Genomic DNA, 24,070 nt, shown 5'->3' with positions numbered 1-24,070 from the left:
CAGTCTTTTAGTACAACTTACAGTCATACTGGACACACAACAGTCTTTTAGTATATCTTACAGTCATACTGGACACACAACAGTCTTTTAGTAAAACTTACAGTCATACTGGACACACAACAGTCTTTTAGTACAACTTACAGTCATACTGGACACACAACAGTCTTTTAGTACACCTTACAGTCATACTGGACACACAACAGTCTTTTAGTACACCTTACAGTCATACTGGACACACAACAGTCTTTTAGTACACCTTACAGTCATACTGGACACACAACAGTCTTTTAGTACACCTTACAGTCATACTGGACACACAACAGTCTTTTAGTACACCTTACAGTCATACTGGACACACAACAGTCTTTTAGTACACCTTACAGTCATACTGGACACACAACAGTCTTTTAGTACACCTTACAGTCATACTGGACACACAACAGTCTTTTAGTACACCTTACAGTCATACTGGACACACAACAGTCTTTTAGGACACCTTACAGTCATACTGGACACACAACAGTCTTTTAGTATATCTTACAGTCATACTGGACACACAACAGTCTTTTAGTACAACTTACAGTCATACTGGACACACAACAGTCTTTTAGTACACCTTACAGTCATACTGGACACACAACAGTCTTTTAGTACACCTTACAGTCATACTGGACACACAACAGTCTTTTAGTACACCTTACAGTCATACTGGACACACAACAGTCTTTTAGTACACCTTACAGTCATACTGGACACACAACAGTCTTTTAGTACACCTTACAGTCATACTGGACACACAACAGTCTTTTAGTACACCTTACAGTCATACTGGACACACAACAGTCTTTTAGTACACCTTACAGTCATACTGGACACACAACAGTCTTTTAGTACACCTTACAGTCATACTGGACACACAACAGTCTTTTAGTACACCTTACAGTCATACTGGACACACAACAGTCTTTTAGTACACCTTACAGTCATACTGGACACACAACAGTCTTTTAGTACACCTTACAGTCATACTGGACACACAACAGTCTTTTAGTACACCTTACAGTCATACTGGACACACAACAGTCTTTTAGTACACCTTACAGTCATACTGGACACACAACAGTCTTTTAGTACACCTTACAGTCATACTGGACACACAACAGTCTTTTAGTACACCTTACAGTCATACTGGACACACAACAGTCTTTTAGTACACCTTACAGTCATACTGGACACACAACAGTCTTTTAGTACACCTTACAGTCATACTGGACACACAACAGTCTTTTAGTACACCTTACAGTCATACTGGACACACAACAGTCTTTTAGTACACCTTACAGTCATACTGGACACACAACAGTCTTTTAGTACACCTTACAGTCATACTGGACACACAACAGTCTTTTAGTACAACTTACAGTCATACTGGACACACAACAGTCTTTTAGTATACCTTACAATCATACTGTACACACAACAGTCTTTTAGTACAACTTACAGTCATACTGGACACACAACAGTCTGTTGGTACACCTTACGTCATACTGGACACACAACAGTCTTTTAGTACACCTTACAGTCATACTGGACACACAACAGTCTTTTAGTACACCTTACAGTCATACTGGACACACAACAGTCTTTTAGTACACCTTACAGTCATACTGGACACACAACAGTCTTTTAGTACACCTTACAGTCATACTGGACACACAACAGTCTTTTAGTACACCTTACAGTCATACTGGACACACAACAGTCTTTTAGTACACCTTACAGTCATACTGGACACACAACAGTCTTTTAGTACACCTTACAGTCATACTGGACACACAACAGTCTTTTAGTACACCTTACAGTCATACTGGACACACAACAGTCTTTTAGTACACCTTACAGTCATACTGGACACACAACAGTCTTTTAGTACACCTTACAGTCATACTGGACACACAACAGTCTTTTAGTACATCTTACAGTCATACTGGACACACAACAGTCTTTTAGTACACCTTACAGTCATACTGGACACACAACAGTCTTTTAGTACACCTTACAGTCATACTGGACACACAACAGTCTTTTAGTACACCTTACAGTCATACTGGACACACAACAGTCTTTTAGTACACCTTACAGTCATACTGGACACACAACAGTCTTTTAGTACACCTTACAGTCATACTGGACACACAACAGTCTTTTAGTACACCTTACAGTCATACTGGACACACAACAGTCTTTTAGTACACCTTACAGTCATACTGGACACACAACAGTCTTTTAGTACACCTTACAGTCATACTGGACACACAACAGTCTTTTAGTACCACTTACAGTCATACTGGACACACAACAGTCTTTTAGTATACCTTACAGTCATACTGGACACACAACAGTCTTTTAGTACACCTTACAGTCATACTGGACACACAACAGTCTTTTAGTACACCTTACAGTCATACTGGACACACAACAGTCTTTTAGTACACCTTACAGTCATACTGGACACACAACAGTCTTTTAGTACACCTTACAGTCATACTGGACACACAACAGTCTTTTAGTACACCTTACAGTCATACTGGACACACAACAGTCTTTTAGTACACCTTACAGTCATACTGGACACACAACAGTCTTTTAGTACACCTTACAGTCATACTGGACACACAACAGTCTTTTAGTAAAACTTACAGTCATACTGGACACACAACAGTCTTTTAGTACAACTTACAGTCATACTGGACACACAACAGTCTGTTGGTACACCTTACGTCATACTGGACACACAACAGTCTTTTAGTACACCTTACAGTCATACTGGACACACAACAGTCTTTTAGTATATCTTACAGTCATACTGGACACACAACAGTCTTTTAGTACACCTTACAGTCATACTGGACACACAACAGTCTTTTAGTACACCTTACAGTCATACTGGACACACAACAGTCTTTTAGTACACCTTACAGTCATACTGGACACACAACAGTCTTTTAGTACACCTTACAGTCATACTGGACACACAACAGTCTTTTAGTACACCTTACAGTCATACTGGACACACAACAGTCTTTTAGTACACCTTACAGTCATACTGGACACACAACAGTCTTTTAGTACACCTTACAGTCATACTGGACACACAACAGTCTTTTAGTACACCTTACAGTCATACTGGACACACAACAGTCTTTTAGTACACCTTACAGTCATACTGGACACACAACAGTCTTTTAGTACACACAACAGTCTTTTAGTACTTACACACACAACAGTCTTTTAGTCATACTGGACACACAACAGTCTTTTAGTACACCTTACAGTCATACTGGACACACAACAGTCTTTTAGTACACCTTACAGTCATACTGGACACACAACAGTCTTTTAGTTTACAGTCATACTGGACACACAACAGTCTTTTAGTACATCTTACAGTCTTTTATACTGGGACACACAACAGTCTTTTAGTACACCTTACAGTCATACTGGACACACAACAGTCTTTTAGTACACCTTACAGTCATACTGGACACACAACAGTCTTTTAGTACACCTTACAGTCATACTGGACACACAACAGTCTTTTAGTACACCTTACAGTCATACTGGACACACAACAGTCTTTTAGTACACCTTACAGTCATACTGGACACACAACAGTCTTTTAGTACACCTTACAGTCATACACACACAATACAGTCTTTTAGTACACCTTACAGTCTTTTAGTACTGTCATACTGGACACACAACAGTCTTTTAGTACACCTTACAGTCATACTGGACACACAACAGTCTTTTAGTACACCTTACAGTCATACTGGACACACAACAGTCTTTTAGTACACCTTACAGTCATACTGGACACACAACAGTCTTTTAGTACACCTTACAGACATACTGGACACACAACAGTCTTTTAGTACACCTTACAGTCATACTGGACACACAACAGTCTTTTAGTACACCTTACAGTCATACTGGACACACAACAGTCTTTTAGTACACCTTACAGTCATACTGGACACACAACAGTCTTTTAGTACACCTTACAGTCATACTGGACACACAACAGTCTTTTAGTACACCTTACAGTCATACTGGACACACAACAGTCTTTTAGTACACCTTACACACAACAGTCATACTGGACACACAACAGTCTTTTAGTACACACTTACAGTCATACTGGACACACAACAGTCTTTTAGTACACACTTACAGTCATACTGGACACACAACAGTCTTTTATACTGTCATACTGACACACAACAGTCTTCTTAGTACACCTTACAGTAGTACACACTTACAGTCATACTGGACACACAACAGTCTTTCAGTCTTTTAGTACACCTTACAGTCATACTGGACACACAACAGTCTTTTAGTACACCTTACAGTCATACTGGACACACAACAGTCTGTTAGTACACCTTACAGTCATACTGGACACACAACAGTCTTTTAGTATACCTTACAGTCATACTGGACACACAACAGTCTTTTAGGACACCTTACAGTCATACTGGACACACAACAGTCTTTTAGTACACCTTACAGTCATACTGGACACACAACAGTCTTTTAGTACACCTTACAGTCATACTGGACACACAACAGTCTTTTAGTAAAACTTACAGTCATAATTGACATGTATTTTTTTGTTCTTGACCATATGTAAGTCTTCAGAACGTATTCCAGTTTTTGTGATCTAATGATGAAATGTATTTAAGGATAATTTTGCACTCTTTATTCCATGCCGGCTATGATAGAGAGGAACATCAACAGTTCTAAGGATGAAGTCTCATCTGTTACTGTAGCTGGCAATGTAAAAATACGGGGGTGAATAAGGCTTAAATCAGACTGTTGCTGCACAAGAAGAACAATATATTCACAATCACAGCAATAGAGTCAAGTGAAATTCAATAATATTGGCTTGGGTTGTAACCTGCCCTCTGCAGTGTAATTAATATTATAAATCGGAGGACAATATGAACTTTGTATAGTTATGATTAGCCACCATACAGAACAGTCTCCGCTGCCTGATTACCCGGAGGATCTGGTGAGCGGGGTCATTAACACAAATGCACACACAGAAATCAATAGAGAATTACAGTAATAGATTTAAACTAATGACATCACAGATACACTACATCAGACTAGTGATGGAGTAACGACTGTTGGTAGTGATGGAGTAAAGGACTGGTGGTAGTGATGGAGTAAAGGATTGTTGGTAGTGATGGAGTAAAGGACTGTTGGTAGTGATGGAGTAACGACTGTTGGTAGTGATGGAGTAAAGGACTGTTGGTAGTGATGGAGTAAAGGACTGGTGGTAGTGATGGAGTAAAGGACTGGTGGTAGTGATGGAGTAAAGGACTGGTGGTAGTGACGGAGTAATGACTGTTGGTAGTGGTGGAGTAAAGGACTGTTGGTAGTGATGGAGTAAAGGACTGTTGGTAGTGATGGAGTAACGACTGTGGGTAGTGATGGAGTAAAGGACTGGAGGTAGTGATGGAGTAAAGGACTGGTGGTAGTGATGGAGTAAAGGACTGGTGGTAGTAATGGAGTAAAGGACTGGTGGTAGTGATGGAGTAAAGGACTGGTGGTAGTGATGGAGTAAAGGACTGTTGGTAGTGATGGAGTAACAACTAGTGGTAGTGATGGAGTAACGACTGTTGGTAGTGATGGAGTAAAGGACTGGTGGTAGTGATGGAGTAAAGGACTGTTGGTAGTGATGGAGTAACAACTAGTGGTAGTGATGGAGTAACGACTGTTGGTAGTGATGGAGTAAAGGACTGGTGGTAGTGATGGAGTAAAGGACTGGTGGTAGTGATGGAGTAAAGGACTGTTGGTAGTGATAGAGTAGCGACTGTGGGTAGTGATGGAGTAACGACTGTTGGTAGTGATGGAGTAAAGGACTGGTGGTAGAGATGGAGTAAAGGACTGGTGGTAGAGATGGAGTAACAACTAGTGGTAGTGATGGAGTAACGACTGTTGGTAGTGATGGAGTAAAGGACTGGTGGTAGTGATGGAGTAAAGGACTGTTGGTAGTGATGGAGTAACAACTAGTGGTAGTGATGGAGTAACGACTGTTGGTAGTGATGGAGTAAAGGACTGGTGGTAGTGATGGAGTAAAGGACTGGTGGTAGTGATGGAGTAAAGGACTGTTGGTAGTGATAGAGTAGCGACTGTGGGTAGTGATGGAGTAAAGGACTGGTGGTAGAGATGGAGTAAAGGACTGGTGGTAGAGATGGAGTAAAGGACTGGTGGTAGTGATGGAGTAAATGACTGGTGGTAGTGATGGAGTGTTGACTGGTGGTAGTGATGGAGTAAAGGACTGGTGGTAGTGATGGAGTAAAGGACTGTTGGTAGTGATGGATTAAAGGACTGTTGGTAGTGATGGAGTAATGACTGGTGGTAGTGATGTGGTGTTGAATGGTGGTAGTGATGGAGTAACGACTGTTGGTAGTGATGGGGTGTTGACTGGTGGTAGTGATGGGGTATTGACTGGTGGTAGTGATGGGGTGTTGACTAGTGGTAGTGATGGGGTGTTGACTGGTGGTAGTGATGGGGTGTTGACTAGTGGTAATGATGGGGTGTTGACTAGAGGTAGTGATGGGGTGTTGACTGGTGGTTGTGATGGGGTGTTGACTCGTGGTAGTGATGGAGTAAAGGACTGTTGGTAGTGATGGAGTAACGACTGTTGGTAGTGATGGGGTGTTGACTGGTGGTAGTGATGGAGTAATGACTGGTGGTAGTGATGGGGTGTTGACTGGTGGTAGTGATGGGGTGTTGACTAGTGGTAGTGAAGAGGTGTTGACTAGTGGTAGTGATGGAGTAAAGGACTGGTGGTAGTGATGGAGTGTTGACTGGTGGTAGTGATGGGGTAAAGGACTGGTGGTAGTGGTGGAGTAACGACTGTTGGTAGTGATGGAGTAACTACTGTTGGTAGTGATGGAATGTTGACTGGTGGTATTGATAGGGTTTTGACTGGTGGTAGTGAAGGGGTGTTGACTGGTGGTAGTGATGGAGTGTTGACTGGTGGTAGTGATGGGGATGTTGACTGGTGGTAGTGATGGGGTGTTGACTAGTGGTAGTGAAGAGGTGTTGACTATTGGTAGTGATGGAGTAAAGGACTGTTGGTAGTGATGGAGTAAAGGACTGTTGGTAGTGATGGAGTAAAGGACTGTTGGTAGTGATGGAGTAAAGGACTGGTGGTAGTGATGGAGTAAAGGACTGTTGGTAGTGATGGAGTAAAGGACTGGTGGTAGTGATGGAGTAATGACTGTTGGTAGTGGTGGAGTAAAGGAATGTTGGTTGTGATGGAGTAAAGGACTGTTGGTAGTGATGGAGTAACGACTGTTGGTAGTGATGGAGTAACGACTGTGGGTAGTGATGGAGTAAAGGACTGGAGGTAGTGATGGAGTAAAGGACTGTTGGTAGTGATGGAGTAAAGGACTGGTGGTAGTAATGGAGTAAAGGACTGTTGGTAGTGATGGAGTAACAACTAGTGGTAGTGATGGAGTAACGACTGTTGGTAGTGATGGAGTAACTACTGTTGGTAGTGATGGAATGTTGACTGGTGGTATTGATAGGGTTTTGACTGGTGGTAGTGAAGGGGTGTTGACTGGTGGTAGTGATGGAGTGTTGACTGGTGGTAGTGATGGGGATGTTGACTGGTGGTAGTGATGGGGTGTTGACTAGTGGTAGTGAAGAGGTGTTGACTATTGGTAGTGATGGAGTAAAGGACTGGTGGTAGTGATGGAGTAACGACTGGTGGTAGTGATGGAGTATAGGACTGGTGGTAGTGATGGGGTGTTGATTGGTGGTAGTGATGGGGTGTTGACTGGTCGTAGTGATGGAGTAAAGGACTGGTGGTAGTGATGGAGTAACGACTGGTGGTAGTGATGGGGTGTTGACTGTTGGTAGTGATGGAGTAACAACTGGTGGTAGTGATGGAGTGTTGACTTGTGGTAGTGATGGAGTTTTGATTGATGGTAGTGATGAGGTGTTGACTGGTGGTAGTGATGGAGTGTTGACTGGTGGTATTGATGGGGTTTGACTGGTGGTAGTGAAGGGGTGTTGACTGGTGGTAGTGATCGAGTGTTGACTGGTGGTAGTGATGGAGTGTTGACTGGTGGTATTGATGGGGTTTTGACTGATGGTAGTGATGGAAAATTATTTTGTATTAAATCTAGCTGATCCTGGTGTTGATGCAGACAGTGGCATCTTTTACTAAACAGCAAAACTTCATACCACATATCACACAAATGCATTGTTTATTATTCTTTTATATCATAAACACAGAGAAAAGAAATACTTCAAGAATGTATTAGACCTTTTTACAATAATGAGGAGAAAGAGGAGCTGAAAACAGTTTAAAATGTGATTGGGTTCCTTAAGACTTAATCAATGACTTACTTGCATGATTGTTATTGAAGCAGCCAACTCAGTTTCTCCTATGATGTGACTTTTTTCACCACATGTACCAAACAGATATCAAAGATTCAAAGCAAATTGAGGATTTATGGAAACAAGATTAAGTAATATACATTCAAAGATCAATGTTCGTTGTGTTTGATGGCCATGCTTGATATCCAATTTCCATTTGACATTTGAGAAGATTCTTCTTCGACCCCAGTGGAGGATGATTATCAGAGTATTGATAAGAAACATGAAGGTCATTACCAATACAATTGTGTCATTAGCATGGATTTAACATTTTCTCAAATCTTGGTGAACAATAGAAATAGTTGTTGCTTCCTTTTAAACAAGTATTGGTTGTAATCCACTAATACATTTTCATTCATATCTGCAAAGTGATCATTAACTGATATGTTTAGAATGTTGATTTTGATGCCAACTCTCCCCTTTCGCCTTCCGTCATGATTGTATTTGAAGTTGATGATTAACAAAAAAATAAAATTTGGATGCTTCTTGCCTACATGAGATTTCAAAAGAAAACTGCTCACTAGGGCCGCTTTCTCAGTTTGATGCTACACAGGCGGTAGCATGACTTTGCAAAATCATCAAGTTTTAACTTTAAATGAGAAAATTGAAGCAAAATACTTGATGTGGGAAGACTAGCTTATAGCTAACAAATTTGTGTGAAATACAGACACAGAATCTAAGAAAGTAAAAGTTATATATAATCAATGATTTTGAAAAACATTGTTCAAGGAAATTAAAAGCACTGGTGATATTTAAAGGACAATGAAGAAATTAACACAATGACATACAAATGGGTTAAGGAAGCTTCATTGAGAAGGAAAAATGTATTAGCTCCTTTGCTTATGACTAGGGTGCTTAAATTTGACAATGATTTGGGCAAATCAGAATTCAAAGCATCTCAGGGATGGTTACAAAGTTTTTATGAATCACTATAACATATTTTTGGATCAAGTGAAACTGTCATCCTGATGAAAACTAATACCTCATACCAGATGCCAGGACCTCTATATACCAAAATTGGTCAAAATTCCATGAAAAAATCAAAACCAGTTGAGAATTAGTTTTCACATTCCCTAATACCTATATATACAAAGTCAGGTAAAACTCAGACAATATCTAAATTTCGTCCAATTTGAGACCACAATTTGTCGCAGAATAGTTGTCATGACAATAAAAACCTATATAGTGATGTTTTGCATTCCTTAATGCCCTTATAAACCAAATTTAGTCATAACTAATTTGTGAAGGGTATAATGAGTGAGAAAAGTGGAGATGTAAACAAAGAAAATGTAAACAAAAGGGATAGATGAAATTGTCTGAAACCTGTTAGGAAAATGCGTATTTTTATTGTCTTCAATTTTGTCTTACTATATCTAATTTAAGTAAAGGTGTGTTTGCTTATTTATGTTGCTATAAGCTGTACACAATGATCGATTTTTAAATCCAATATACTATGTGATTAAAAGTATCAGATTTAATGTGATCTTCAGCAGTATTTCATCAAACAATGGTTATGTGACCTTTTTCTTTTTTAGTAATCTCTCTGAAAACAATTATGATGGTAAATCAAAATAATTCAAAATGGTATGGGAGAGAACCAACGTTTGGATGTCTTTGGCCGTAGATCGGATCATGAAGGAATCAAAGATGGATATCCAACAGTATTCAATAGAGCCCCATCAAGGAAGATACATACAAATGACATACAGGATGGAGCATCAACATCTGGATTCTGTAGCTTTATTATTGGTTTACATGTTTTGGCTAGCTAGGCTAGTCGTCACCAGAACAACAATATAAATATTAACACAGCTAAGATAAAAATTATGGCTCAGTCGTGAAGTAATTACAATTGTCTTTATCATGTGGTGATGACAATACCGTATTCATAGTTAAGTCACATTGACAGAATTAACATATTAATTTGCATGCTCGAAAATAAGCTTCATCCTTGTCTGACACTCTGGTGATAGTGTTGGTAGTTGTGGTATCAGTAATTGTCGGATCTCTGGAGATAGTGATATTTATAGATCATTACACTGAAAATGGATTTGGCTGTAGTTTCCTGTGACATAAATCTTGTGTAAAATTATAGCCTACTGTAACATATATTTCCTCAGACTTACTATCCCTGTAAGATTACAGTCTACTGTAACATAAATCCCCTCAGACTTACTATCCCTGTAAGATTACAGTCTACTGTAACATAAATCTCCCCTCAGACTTACTACTTACTATAAATCCCCCTGTAAGATTACAGTCTACTGTAACATAAATCTCCCCTCAGACTTACTATCCCTGTAAGATTACAGTCTACTGTAACATAAATCTCCCCTCAGACTTACTATCCCTGTAAGATTACAGTCTACTGTAACATAAATCTCCCCTCAGACTTACTATCCCTGAAGATTACAGTCTTACTATCCCTGTAAAATCTCCCCTCAGACTTACTATCCCTGTAAGATTACAGTCTACTGTAACATAAATCTCCCCTCAGACTTACTATCCCTGTAAGATTACAGTCTACTGTAACATAAACCCCTTCAGACTTGCTATCCCTGTAATATTACAGTCTACTGTAACATAAATCCCCTCAGACTTACTATCCCTGTAAGATTAGAGTCTACTGTAACATAAATCTCCCCTCAGACTTACTATCCCTGTAAGATTACAGTCTACTGTAACATAAATCTCCCTATCCCTGTAAGATTACAGTCTACTGTACTCAGACTTACTATCCCTGTAAGATTACAGTCTACTGTAACATAAATCTCCCAGACTTACTATCCCTGTAAGATTACTCTAATCTTACAGTCTACTGTAACATAAATCTCCCCTCAGACTTACTATCCCTGTAAGATTACAGTCTACTGTAACATAAATCTCCCCTCAGACTTACTATCCCTGTAAGATTACAGTCTACTGTAACATAAATCTCCCCTCAGACTTACTATCCCTGTAAGATTACAGTCTACTGTAACATAAATCTCCCCTCAGACTTACTATCCCTGTAAGATTACAGTCTACTGTAACATAACCCCCCTCAGACTTACTATCCCTGTAAGATTACAGTCTACTGTAACATAAATCTCCCCTCAGACTTACTATCCCTGTAAGATTACAGTCTACTGTAACATAAATCTCCCCTCAGACTTACTATCCCTGTAAGATTACAGTCTACTGTAACATAAATCTCCCCTCAGACTTACTATCCCTGTAAGATTACAGTCTACTGTAACAGAACTCCCTCAGACTTACTATCCCTGTAATATTACAGTCTACAGTAACATAAATCTCCCCTCAGACTTACTATCCCTGTAAGATTACTCAGACTTACTATCCCTGTAAGATTACAGTCTACTGTAACATAAATCTCCCCTCAGACTTACTATCCCTGTAAGATTACAGTCTACTGTAACATAAATCCCCTCAGACTTACTATCCCTGTAAGATTACAGTCTACTGTAACATAAATCCCCTCAGACTTACTATCCCTGTAAGATTACAGTCTACTGTAACATAAATCTCCCCTCAGACTTACTATCCCTGTAAGATTACAGTCTACTGTAACATAAATCTCCCCTCAGACTTACTATCCCTGTAAGATTACAGTCTACTGTAACATAAATCTCCCCTCAGACTTACTATCCCTGTAAGATTTACAGTCTACTGTAACATAAATCTCCCCTCAGACTTACTAACCCTGTAAGATTACAGTCTACTGTAACATAAATCTCCCTCAGACTTACTATCCCTGTAAGATTACAACATCTACTGTAACAGTCTACTGTAACATAAATCCCCTCAGACTTACTATCCCTGTAAGATTACAGTCTACTGTAACATAAATCTCCCCTCAGACTTACTATCCCTGTAAGATTACAGTCTACTGTAACATAAATATCCCTTCAGACTTACTATCCCTGTAAGATTACAGTCTACTGTAACATAAATCTCCCCTCAGACTTACTATCCCTGTAAGATTACAGTCTACTGTAACATAAATCTCCTTGTAAGATCAGTAACATACTCCTAAGATTACAGTCTACTGTAACATAAATCCCCTCAGACTTACTATCCCTGTAAGATTACAGTCTACTGTAACATAAATCTCCCCTCAGACTTACTATCCCTGTAAGATTACAGTCTACTGTAACATAAATCCCCTCAGACTTACTATCCCTGTAAGATTACAGTCTACTGTAACATAAATCTCCCCTCAGACTTACTATCCCTGTAAGATTACAGTCTACTGTAACATAAATCTCCCCCCTGTAAGATTACAGTCAGACTTACTATCCCTGTAAGATTACAGTCTACTGTAACATAAATCTCCCCTCAGACTTACTATCCCTGTAAGATTACAGTCTACTGTAACATAAATCTCAGACTTACTATCCCTGTAGACTTACTATCCCTGTAAGATTACAGTCTACTGTAACATAAATCAGACTTACTATCCCTGTAAGATTACAGTCTCAGACTTACTATCCCTGTAAGATTACAGTCTACTGTAACATAAATCTCCCCTCAGACTTACTATCCCTGTAAGATTACAGTCTACTGTAACATAAATCTCCCCTCAGACTTACTATCCCTGTAAGATTAGAGTCTACTGTAACATAAATATCCCCTCAGACTTACTATCCCTGTAAGATTACAGTCTACTGTAACATAAATCCCCTCAGACTTACTATCCCTGTAAGATTACAGTGTACTGTAAAATAAATTACCATTCATTAAAGAGAAATAAAGTGACTCCATAATATTCCGTTTTTGGAAGATTTAGAAAAGAAAAAGAAAATCTTCTTGGTGAGTTCCATTGAGAGGAGGTGTGGCAGACTGAAGGTTCTTATTGCTTTCATTGTGAGGTCAACTGTGTCATAAGCATCCATTGCCAAAAAAACAGATATAGCGCGAGAATATCTCCAATTGTATTTTCGTATAACTGTGATTAAAGTGCTGTTTGCACAAATGTTTGCAAATGTAACTAGGGTAAGTTATGTGATGAACAAAATCTTACATTCATTTCGAGTTCATACAAGATTTTTGAAACTTCTCATGAATTTTTTTCGTTTTACCTTGCGTGAGATTTGGTAAAATGTATTCTAAGACTCAAATCATTAATTTCATTTTAATGGAAACTCATCAAGATTTATATGCTACATTGTCAATATGTTTTGCTTTTAGCAAACAATGGGTTCTTTGTAAGTATTGTATTAGACCAGAACAATAACACCAAGACAAGATCACTAAATCCTGCTCTGATCGTCACTCAGACAGCATCTATAACAATTTACACATAGAACCATCAAGCCTCCAGCCGAGACAGTTTACTGAAGATCTCAATGGCCACAGCACTTATACCTCAGATATGGTAATGGCAAATATGTCATGCAAATTAAATAGAAAAAGAAAGTAGCTAATAGATAACTGTCAATAGTTTATGGTCTTTATACATTCTGTTATGTTCTTAACAAGATAACAGCAAACACCTCAGGTAATGTAAATACAAAGAGAAAGTAGAAAGGTAGAGAACTGCTTTCAGTTTATGTGTCCCTTTGATACCCAAGGCAGTAACAGTCTCTTTCTGCTAATTAATTTGGAGAAGATTGTATGAAGAGGTCATTAGATACTGTCAAGATTGGGCCAGTGTTTCCAAGGAGAAATGCCAATAGATACTTTCTGTCACTGCGTATCACATCAACGATCAGGTTTTATGTTCAAATTTGGCCAGACCATTAGGAGACCAGTCTGTATCTATGTATTGTTAGCATGGCAGATCTATATGGTAGGATTGCTCATTCTCATCTCTAATACACAACATTGGAAATTTCTGAAAGTGTTCAGCAAGTGCCCCAGTGTTCTGTTGGTCACAATGAAATGTCAGCAAGTTTTAATTTCCATGACCTGTTTCTGTAATTCTTTAATTCACAGACCTAGAGTATTCCTGTGTTCTTATGTTTAGGGAATGTTCCTATACTATCAATGATAGAGTATTCCTCTACTTTTCCTGAAACATTCCTTTGATAAACCATTCAATTACTATGTGCTCCAGTTTCCTTGATTTCTACTGTTCATGAAGCCTTCCTGTGTTCTATTGTTCACTAACATGTTCCAGATTTCTTGCTTTCTACTGTTCATGAATCCTCCCTGTCTTCTACTGTCCACTGACAATGTGCTCTAGTTTTCTCCTTTTTAATGAAGCCACCCTGGGTTCTTCTGTACACAAAAAATGTGTTCTAGTTTTCTTGTTTTCTACTGTTCATGAAGCCTCCCTACTCTAATTAAATGTTCAAATTTTCCTATGTTCTATTGCTCATTGACTTTGTGTTCTATTTTACTTACTTTGTGTGGTACTGAAAACTTATTAATAGAATTTTAAAAAATATTCATATCAAAGTCAATAAATCAAGACCACATGCAGTCTGTAAAGCAACATTAGCTTCATGACAGAAACAAGTTGCATCAAGACATGGATGAAAACCTTCATCCAACCATCTATTCCAAAACATCAAAGTCAGGACAGATGTTTCAGTCCGATAACAACCCCTAACCCTAAGGATGGGTGCTCAACACTTAAGCCACTAAAGGGCTTTAGGACAGATAGAACCAACTTTACATTTCAGTCAAGGAACAACCCCTAACTTTAGCAAAGGATGGGTGCACAACACTTAGGACATTTAATGTTGTAATCCCAAGTACAAAAATAGTTAGAACTAATATACTGTATAGCTGATTATTTTCACAGGTCAAAATTTTTGCAATTTGCTTTTAAAACAAATGAAATATATTTCAAAGGAAAGAATATGGCAATCTGGCTTTAAAAGATTATCTAATACACAGGTCTCATTATTTCACAGATTAAATTTTTGTGATCATATCAATGTACTGTGAAATACCAAAAATATCATTCATGCAAAAATAACTGACTATATATAATAGTACAATTAATGAAATGGGTAAAAAAATAATTTTGTTTCAATTGCTTTCTGATCCTTTACATAAATATCTTGAAAGGAAATCCCAAATGTACAATGGATTTTTTTGTCACTAAGGCAAATGACTAGGTAGAGAAAAATCGTCTGAATGAGGCAGAGAGATGCACTCAATAGTTCCAGCTAAGAAAAGGTGAAATCCAACACATGTCAAGTCAACATGTCATTATTTGCCCTAACCCAACTCTCAATAGGTTCATCATAAGGAAAGTAGCAAATCCATATGACTATAAAAGATAAACATATGACTATAAGAGATAAAGCAGCAGACCTTACCTGCATCACAGTCACAGCACCATAGGTCACTGCTGTCCAGTATACTGATCCAATAAATATACCACCAGCAACAAAGGGACACATTTTGTAGATAATTTTGTCAGCAACATCCATGATATAAACCATCGGACCTGTAAAGGGAATTCATACATTTAATTCATCCAGACTACAAGAGAAAAGTTCTTTCTTTAACTGGAACTTGTCTCTTGATAACATATTTAATGTCAAAACAATTGTTCCCCTTTTGGGTGGTATAATCAACAGGACTAGACTAATTGACAGCTGTACTCAATATAGGCAATTTATAGAGACAGGATTTTGCGTACATTGTGAGATATGTATTTTGAAAAAAAAAAGTTCAAAATTATTGACTACATTCTGTATTTAATTATTCACAACAAATTGCTAAAAAGCAACAGGTTTACAAGCAACACCAGCTAGATAAAAAATTATCAACTCTCTTTTTTTTCTACAAAACTATGTTGTTATTATTGTATAGCCAGCAGAATATCGGAATGTGCATTTTGATGACTACATGGTCATGAGATCACCTTCATCAGACAAATGACCAGTGTGAAGCATACCAGAACTGAATAGTAAGGAATCAACCAACTTCTCATCTGTGCTATAATCCTGTATACACTAAAACCAAAAATAGTGTCAATTTGGCTGCACTTTGTATGACACTTGGTCATAGATGTGTAAGAGTTCTGTGGTCCCTCCTCGTCCCTGTTTAGTACTGACCCACTGCGGTGTATCCAGAATATCTTGGGAATATCATATTCTGTGTTGTTAATGTATAAATGTACAGTGTATCAGACAAAACAAGGGACCACTATAACTCAGTAGGTTAGAGAATTGGCCTATGTAGCCTCTGGTGAATATCCGAGATTAGTGGGTATAATGCACTGATGGTGAGAAAGGGACCTGTTGATTTGACATGAATGGTGAAAAACTGTACCTTTAATGTTTTGGACAGACTGTGACAGGACCTCTATATACTGTTCAGTGAGGTAGTCACCAGCTTCCACCATGAAACAATGTCTGAAATTGATCCTGGCTGTTCACAGCAAAATAGACTGAACACACAAATAGACAAAACATCCCTTACCTAATTTTGGAAATATAATGACATATTCTGTGTTGCACTGTGGACAGGCCACCTTTGCAGTGCTGTTGCCTTTCTGTTTTTCATCTATCCATCGCTGTAGACAGTTCTGATGCACCCACTTTGTTGTTCCCCTGCATCGACAAGGCTGTACCCAGGTTGCATCTCGGTCATCCTCCTCTGTAGCAAAACACACCCAACAGGACTTCCTGAAACAGCCAACCCACAGGGCCTTAAAACACTATAACACCATATATACAGGTAATAAAATGTATGCTACTTCTTAAACAAATTTTGACCGGTTTGCTGAAAAACCTTCAATTTTAATGTAGACACTAATGATTTAACCTTGTACTTAATCAAAAACTTTGTTTGACTTTATTTTATTCATTAGACAGCATTATGATAATTAATACCCATGAAAGGATTCAAAAACATGTTATGGATACAAACAATTCTAAATGTAATGATAGAATACTAATACATGTGGATATTAATGCTTATACAAACTTAAATTCACACAGAAATTTTAAAAAATAGGTCGATTCCAGACTTAGACATATCAGTTTCCATTTACTTTTTCAAAATTTTAATGTAATTCTCTTTCAGAGTCAACCCATCTGCATAGACACCTCAACATATGTAATTATTGATATACCAATCAAATTGCAACAATTGATTTTTTTTCTGATCATATCATGCATATAATAACACTGAAAATGATAAGTTGATATAATGAAGAAGCATAAACTCCTCTTGTCCTAGTCATGTATTCCACTTGAGAGGGCAATCAGACCAACACAGGGCCCCCATCTGCTTTTACTCAGATGCATTGTGCATGTACATAAACTTTAATGTCATTTCAAAACACTTGTGTTACAAATATAAAGAAAATTATAATGTTTCTACTCGTATAGTATGTTTTGAAATATTTGTATTGCAGATGTGTCAGAATTCATGGGTTCACTGGGACCTCTATCTAAACAATAAACACCATCCCAAGAATGAGATCTGTTAAGGCTGCTTGGATGCGTGAGTGTTGAAGACTTTTGTAGTTTACCTTTATGGTTCACACTGCTTCAGGGACATTATAAATCAAATTAAAACTCAGTAATCAGTCAAGGTAGCCATTCATGTTGTTGAAATTCAATGTTAAATATAAAATAGATTCTATTTTCAAGTTAAGAAATGATTCATTGGAAATAAGTTGCAACTAACAGCCATTGACTGATTATGCTGTCTCTATAGGGGCCTTGTGTGTCTTACATGCAGAAACAAAAATATTCGCCCCTGTTGAGAAAATATATGAAAGTGAAAGTACACATTCCAGATTTCATTAAATTACATTATCAAGCCTCAAATGTATCTTTTCCGAAAATATTATCCTGAACTGGCCATGGTTGTATTATCTCTGATATGTATGTGACTGTTACGACGATTTCATCAAGTTTAGATATGAAATGACATTTACCTATCCTCCTCCACCATAGTTAGGCTGGTAACCTCGATCGAGTCACAGGCGTATCTGATCGAGTCCAACGTCAACGTTCGTAAGGTTTTCCGAATCTTCTGGAAACAGTTATTTCATCTTAATGACATACAAAGATTAATCTGTGTTTACATCTGTGTGCTTTACTTATCAGCCATTAATCAAAACATCTGAAGAAGAAATAGTGTTCATTTTGGAAACGTTCGACGGGATGAAATTCTTCCTCAATACTGTAACACTTCTTTTTCGTCCTACATCGAAAATCTCACCAAAACTCCTAAACCTGCCACTGATAAATATATCGAAGCTGAAATTCTATTTATATGATATATTTATCTGTAACCGTATGACACTGTGACATAATCACATATCATCGAAAACCTTTCCTTTTAAAACCGGAAGTATGCCTCGTTGTGAGTGAGGGAGCGTTCATTGTTATCGTTATACTCACTATATGGGGACAAGTCCTTTATCGACTGTAACAACTGACACGATTCAAAGACAACTGAAAATATTTCCGGTCTAAATATGCTATTTACTGAAGGGGCAGAACGAAGACACATAAAATAAATAATGATACTGATTAGTATACACGATATGTTCAGTTAACAACCTCTCTATCTGTCTCTCTCTGTGTGTCTCTCTGGCTCCTGAAAATCGACAAATTGACCAATTTTCGGTGTCGTACAGCAAATAGATGAAGATGAAGTATAAGTGATGTTGTGGTGTCATCTCTTACATACTGCTGAACCTTTATCAGTCAAGACATATATAAGTACATTATAATTCTAATACATGTCGTGGTGTCGATAATTATAAAGCATGCTGATCAACACAGTATCTTATGTTATCAGCATGACTTTCGTCATAGAAGATCTTGTGGTCCCCAATCACTGGCATTTATTGAAAAAGTATCTTTAAAATATCGACCCTGGCAAACATACTGATGTCTTATAAATTAATTTTGGTAAGGCTTTTCGGATAAGATAAGTCACTTTCTATTCCCGTTTAGTCGGTATTATTGATGCCAACAGTTCCTTTAGTTTTCTTAGACGAAAATTTCTCTTCACAGTTCAAGGAAAAAGACTTAAACCTCTAGTGAGGCCTAAACTTGTGTATGCTTGTGTGATGTGGGATCCATACCGCAGACAGATTTTCCTCGGTTACTCTCGTTTCCTTCCACAGTAAAGACACGATTTTTTAGTTTCACATAGGTTGATTGCATGACATTTCGGCTACACGTGTTGTGGACACAACAGAGCTATAGATATGAGTTTTTACATTGATGCAATATGTAGAACAATATCATAAATACCACAACAATAAACAGTATTCCAAGTTTAAAGGAGGTAGTTTAATTAGAAACGTGTCGATTGACTGAAAACGTTTTGTACACAATCAAACATAGTCTTATCATACAGAACTGGCATGTCCCGACTACCATGTAGTAAGGTACTGACATTATATTTAGAAGGAAGGTTTCTAAAACATTCATTTCATAGCTGGTGGTAGTTAGGAGGAGGAAATGTTCGGAAGTTTCAGCAGACCGATTACCCGAACACATATGGCTGTCAATTAAGTTTTGTAAGTACATGTGACTGCTTAGGGAGCTACAGTTCATCCTCAGTTCATCTTAAAATTCATCCGCATCGGTTGGACCTGACCGTGTCTGCTTCTGCAGTAGAAATAGTGTAAAGGAATAAAATCAGTATCGACATTTAAAAACTTTTGTAAGGTTAACAAAACGAGTAATTGATATAAACTGGTAGATTGTTTCGCAATGTTGTAAAATAAATAAAGTTTATATCTATATAAGGATATAGACCAAATTGAGATGGTCAAGCGGCGAGTTGCCCGGTTTGTCATTAATCGACACAGATCTATGGCCTACAGAGGCGGTGTTTGGCAGCTCGTCGCCGCGACGTCCGTCTCACCATGCTTACAAAATAACCAACAACCTATATATCTGTATGCTATTGTGATCTTACCCCGTCTGTCAGACCTCCACGACAGTCATCACATTTCATTCCAAACTCTTTCCTGTAAAACCATTGCTCGGAAAGAAAGCTTCTTCCCAGGAACTATTCTCCAGTGAAAGTGCCTCCTTAACTAGGCATCTTGTGTTACATTTCTATTAGTTCTTTAAAATCTAATAACTAGCCTTTTCCTCCCCAGCCTGTTAACACACGTCACTTGTATGATCTTCTCTCTGTGGAAGTATTAGTACTACTACATGAAGTAGGCAAGTATATAGTGGAAATAAACATGTAATAGGCAATGCCAAAAAAAAAACAAAAACAAAAACAAACACAGTGCAATTTGAATAATAAGATGCAAAACGGCCTGTTTCATTGTTCACTTAAGTGGTATAACACGGACTTGGATAAAGAAAATTCAATAAACACATTAAAGCAAGATAGTCATGTTTTGTTAAATGCATACTATAAACGGGGACCGCTTCGGCACTTAAGTTTTCGTGTAAAGGAATGATACATTTTCTCGTTGAAGGAAAGTACCGAAAGTTTCCGAAGCTTCAAACAGAAACCGGAATAACAAGAAATTCATGCTATCTTTATTGGTTAAAAGTTCATTTTAACAAATTTCGGCAGCATGTGTTTATAACCATATATATATGTTTCTTAAGTTTATTTGAATTACTTGGAATTTCAACTGGACTTGTTTGTCTTTCTAGACGAAAGCCTGAAATATACCGGGTAATTTGTAGACCGAGATTTCGGTCAGCTCTGTGACCCAGATGTTTAATCTCAGTTTTTGATTGAAACATTTCCACACACAATACCACAAAAAGTTATAAATCATATGAGTGACCACTTATGTTTTTCCCTTGAATTATTTAGAAAACTATGGAATTCCGAACTGATTTAATTCGTATTAATAAATTAATCATAAGTATATGCCACCTGCGTCTGTGTGTATCTGACATAAGATTGTGCCACGTGTGAGCAATTTACAGGTATCAAGTAAATTACTCTACTGTATTAGACGTGTCTGTACTAATTCAATAGTATTCTCATATATGAATTATGACATTCCTGTAGACTAGAACACGTTTGTGCATATAATGATATGTCGCCCAAAGTTTTTATTAGTAGTCACCGTACATACAGGGACTTGTCAATATACAAAACATATGTATAGTCTGTGGTAGAAATACATGCAATATGTCGTCCATGGGTTGGGAACTCGTGTCAAGTCCCTGTGATCAGATATTATTGTCCCACCTATCCTTCTCAATGGTCAGTCGTACTTGAAATCACAGTTCAATACCCAGAACCATATATTTCAAACCTAAATAGATAAAAAATACTTTTGCTGGATATGGTTTTATCTGACTTAAAGCTTATTCGAAAAAAATGTGTGTGTAGGGGGTGGGTGGTAGGATGGGGGCAACAAATTAATCATATCGAATCAGAGAAATAATTGGGAATACATCGCACGGATATGCAGGTTTCAGCGCTTTTCACTGCTGTGTACGGTCATCTGGTATACATATATACATAAGTCCTATGTTCTTATCAAGTGACAGCTTCGTTACTATCAGGCGGTTATATGTAAATCATCAACATTAGCATTATTTTCGATTATTTGTAAATTAACGGCTACAAATCGGTGGCAGAAGAATCTACTTGACCTACAATCTTCATTTTCATACTGTCTGCTCAAATCGGCGAAAATGGTCATTCTTTTCAATTCTGCTTTTGTTTTTTCAGCTAGCTGATAATATGCAGACATTTTTGACATCATGGGATCCTTTCTCGCTACAAGAACATTTGTTATGCAGGATACAGAATTCCACTGGAAGGAAGACAACAGTCGCCCCCGAACTTACTCGTGTTATTAATTATCTTTTATTCAACGGGCTAACACCCACTTTATACAAATAAAGAATCCTCAAAGCAAATTTTAAAATTCAGTCGTTTTGTACGTACAAAGAGGCTTGAAGTCACGTGCTAAACAACATAAATTTTGGAGTAAATAGGGGCTACTCGTTCATAAACACCTTATCAACATCCAATTAACAAGCTTGACTGTGGAATCAGAGAAGTGTACAGAAAACATAACTATGGCTTGACTCTGAACAAGAGAAATCACTTGACCATGAAAGACAGAAAAGTTATTTGACTCATAGTGGTGTTTGAGAAGGCAGGAAAGACATAATGAGCAGCTGGAATATATAAGAGGAGAGAAATAGTTTACTCAAGACTTGGCTCTGGAGAAGTGACTTGACTCAAACCTGACTTATATGGAATAGTATGAGACACTAAAGATAAACTTGACTCCTGAGGTAACCATGAAACTAACATTACCTTTAATTTGGTTGCTATCACTATTTATTGTCTTATAAAACATTAGTATATTTGGCCAAGATATTCTCATAGATACATTCATTTTTTGAATCTTGATTTTACTTGAGAAATGGACAAACATGTCGGAAACGCAGAAATTATTTTATTCGTTGTGCTCTTTTCAAAGTTGATTGTTTACATTTGTTCTGAAAACAGACATTCTGATTGCAAATTGTGAATATCTCGGTTCTATCATTTTTCTTTTCCGAAGTATTTTTTAAAGGGATGACTCGATAATTTCCCAAGGGAAACGATCTCACAACGAATGTCAATGAAGTATTGCACATAATTGGAAACAGTTGATTAAGCAGAAGACATTTTAAACTTCTGTTTTACCTGTAAACAAAAGTTTTAGTATTTGAACATAAATTATTCCAGTTGCAAAGTCCTTGGAGAGCAGACGTTGTACTCACAATGTTGTCTTCTTCTATGGAGAAGGAAATGACACAGACGTTTGAAAATGTTCAAATGGGGAATAACAAAGCGGTGTGCCTCCCGCATAATGTTCCGTGATTTAGTTACCAGCTAATACAAAGTGACCCCGTCTTAAAATGCCACCGGTGATTACATTTGTTGATGGAGATTTCAATCTCGTGCATAATGTATACTTATTGAAGTAGAACCGCCAAGCCATCGTAGTGACATTAGCGACAAAGCTGACGCTAAAAGATAGGTTACCTATCGCATGCCTACGAACTTGGTAACTTGTATGGCTAAAGTACTCCAGTTGAGAGGCATGGTAGTTGTCGATTAATTTTCCATTTTTAGAACGAAAATCAAATAGAAATAATTCTCATCTATAGTGGCTGATTTCGGCCATTTTGCTCGAATGCATTTGTGTCGTGACAAACGTGACAGTGGGACAACGTGGTGTACTTTTGTCCCATTGTCTATTTGGCACCACAACCAACGCGACAATGCGAAATGGCAAAAAACAACAACTATACGGGTAATACTTTTGTGATATTCGCGATAATGAGAGGATTAATGTGTTACATTACTGGGCGGAAATCGAATTTTCGCTGTGCCAGAACAAAATTACGAAGGAATGAAACTTGACTTTCCACCTCACAACCCGACATAAACGCTAATCGGCACTACGGCACTAAGTAACGACATCACCACAACAAAATTATTCATATATGATGTATTAGTATACTTAGTAGTAACTTTCATTTCACAGTTCATTGTTACTGTAAATGTTTCATATTTTATCAACAAAACATATTCTTATCTTATCCATGTTTTTGTAAAATACACGATGTATCTTTATAGGCAAAATGTTACTAAGTTTAACAGCAGTTCAACATTGTTGATACCTTAAAGAGTGGCAATTGGGTTCGTGTGCACTTTTGTTGTACAAACTACA

General features: G+C 37.7%; 1 protein-coding gene across 1 annotated transcript in view; it reads right to left on the bottom strand.

The window, feature by feature from the left end:
* Positions 1 to 18,694, bottom strand: part of LOC132545290 (E3 ubiquitin-protein ligase MARCHF5-like) — a 93,906-nt gene extending 75,212 nt beyond the window's left edge. The window contains exons 1-3 of the mRNA XM_060208962.1: positions 18,317 to 18,694; positions 16,849 to 17,054; positions 15,738 to 15,868 (exon numbers count right to left, since the gene is read on the bottom strand). Coding sequence (XP_060064945.1) covers positions 15,738 to 15,868; positions 16,849 to 17,054; positions 18,317 to 18,333 — 354 coding nt within the window. The 5' untranslated portion in view covers positions 18,334 to 18,694. The remainder of the gene's footprint in view (positions 1 to 15,737; positions 15,869 to 16,848; positions 17,055 to 18,316) is intronic.
* Between the last annotated feature and the right edge of the window lie 5,376 nt (positions 18,695 to 24,070).

The sequence above is a fragment of the Ylistrum balloti genome, unplaced genomic scaffold, assembly GCF_031769215.1.
Source record: "Ylistrum balloti isolate Yb309-2 unplaced genomic scaffold, AGI_CSIRO_Ybal_v1 Utg369840, whole genome shotgun sequence".
Classification (NCBI taxonomy): Eukaryota; Metazoa; Mollusca; class Bivalvia; order Pectinida; family Pectinidae; genus Ylistrum; species Ylistrum balloti.
Note: the sequence above shows the minus strand (reverse complement) of the source record. Positions and strands in the feature narration are given on the sequence as shown.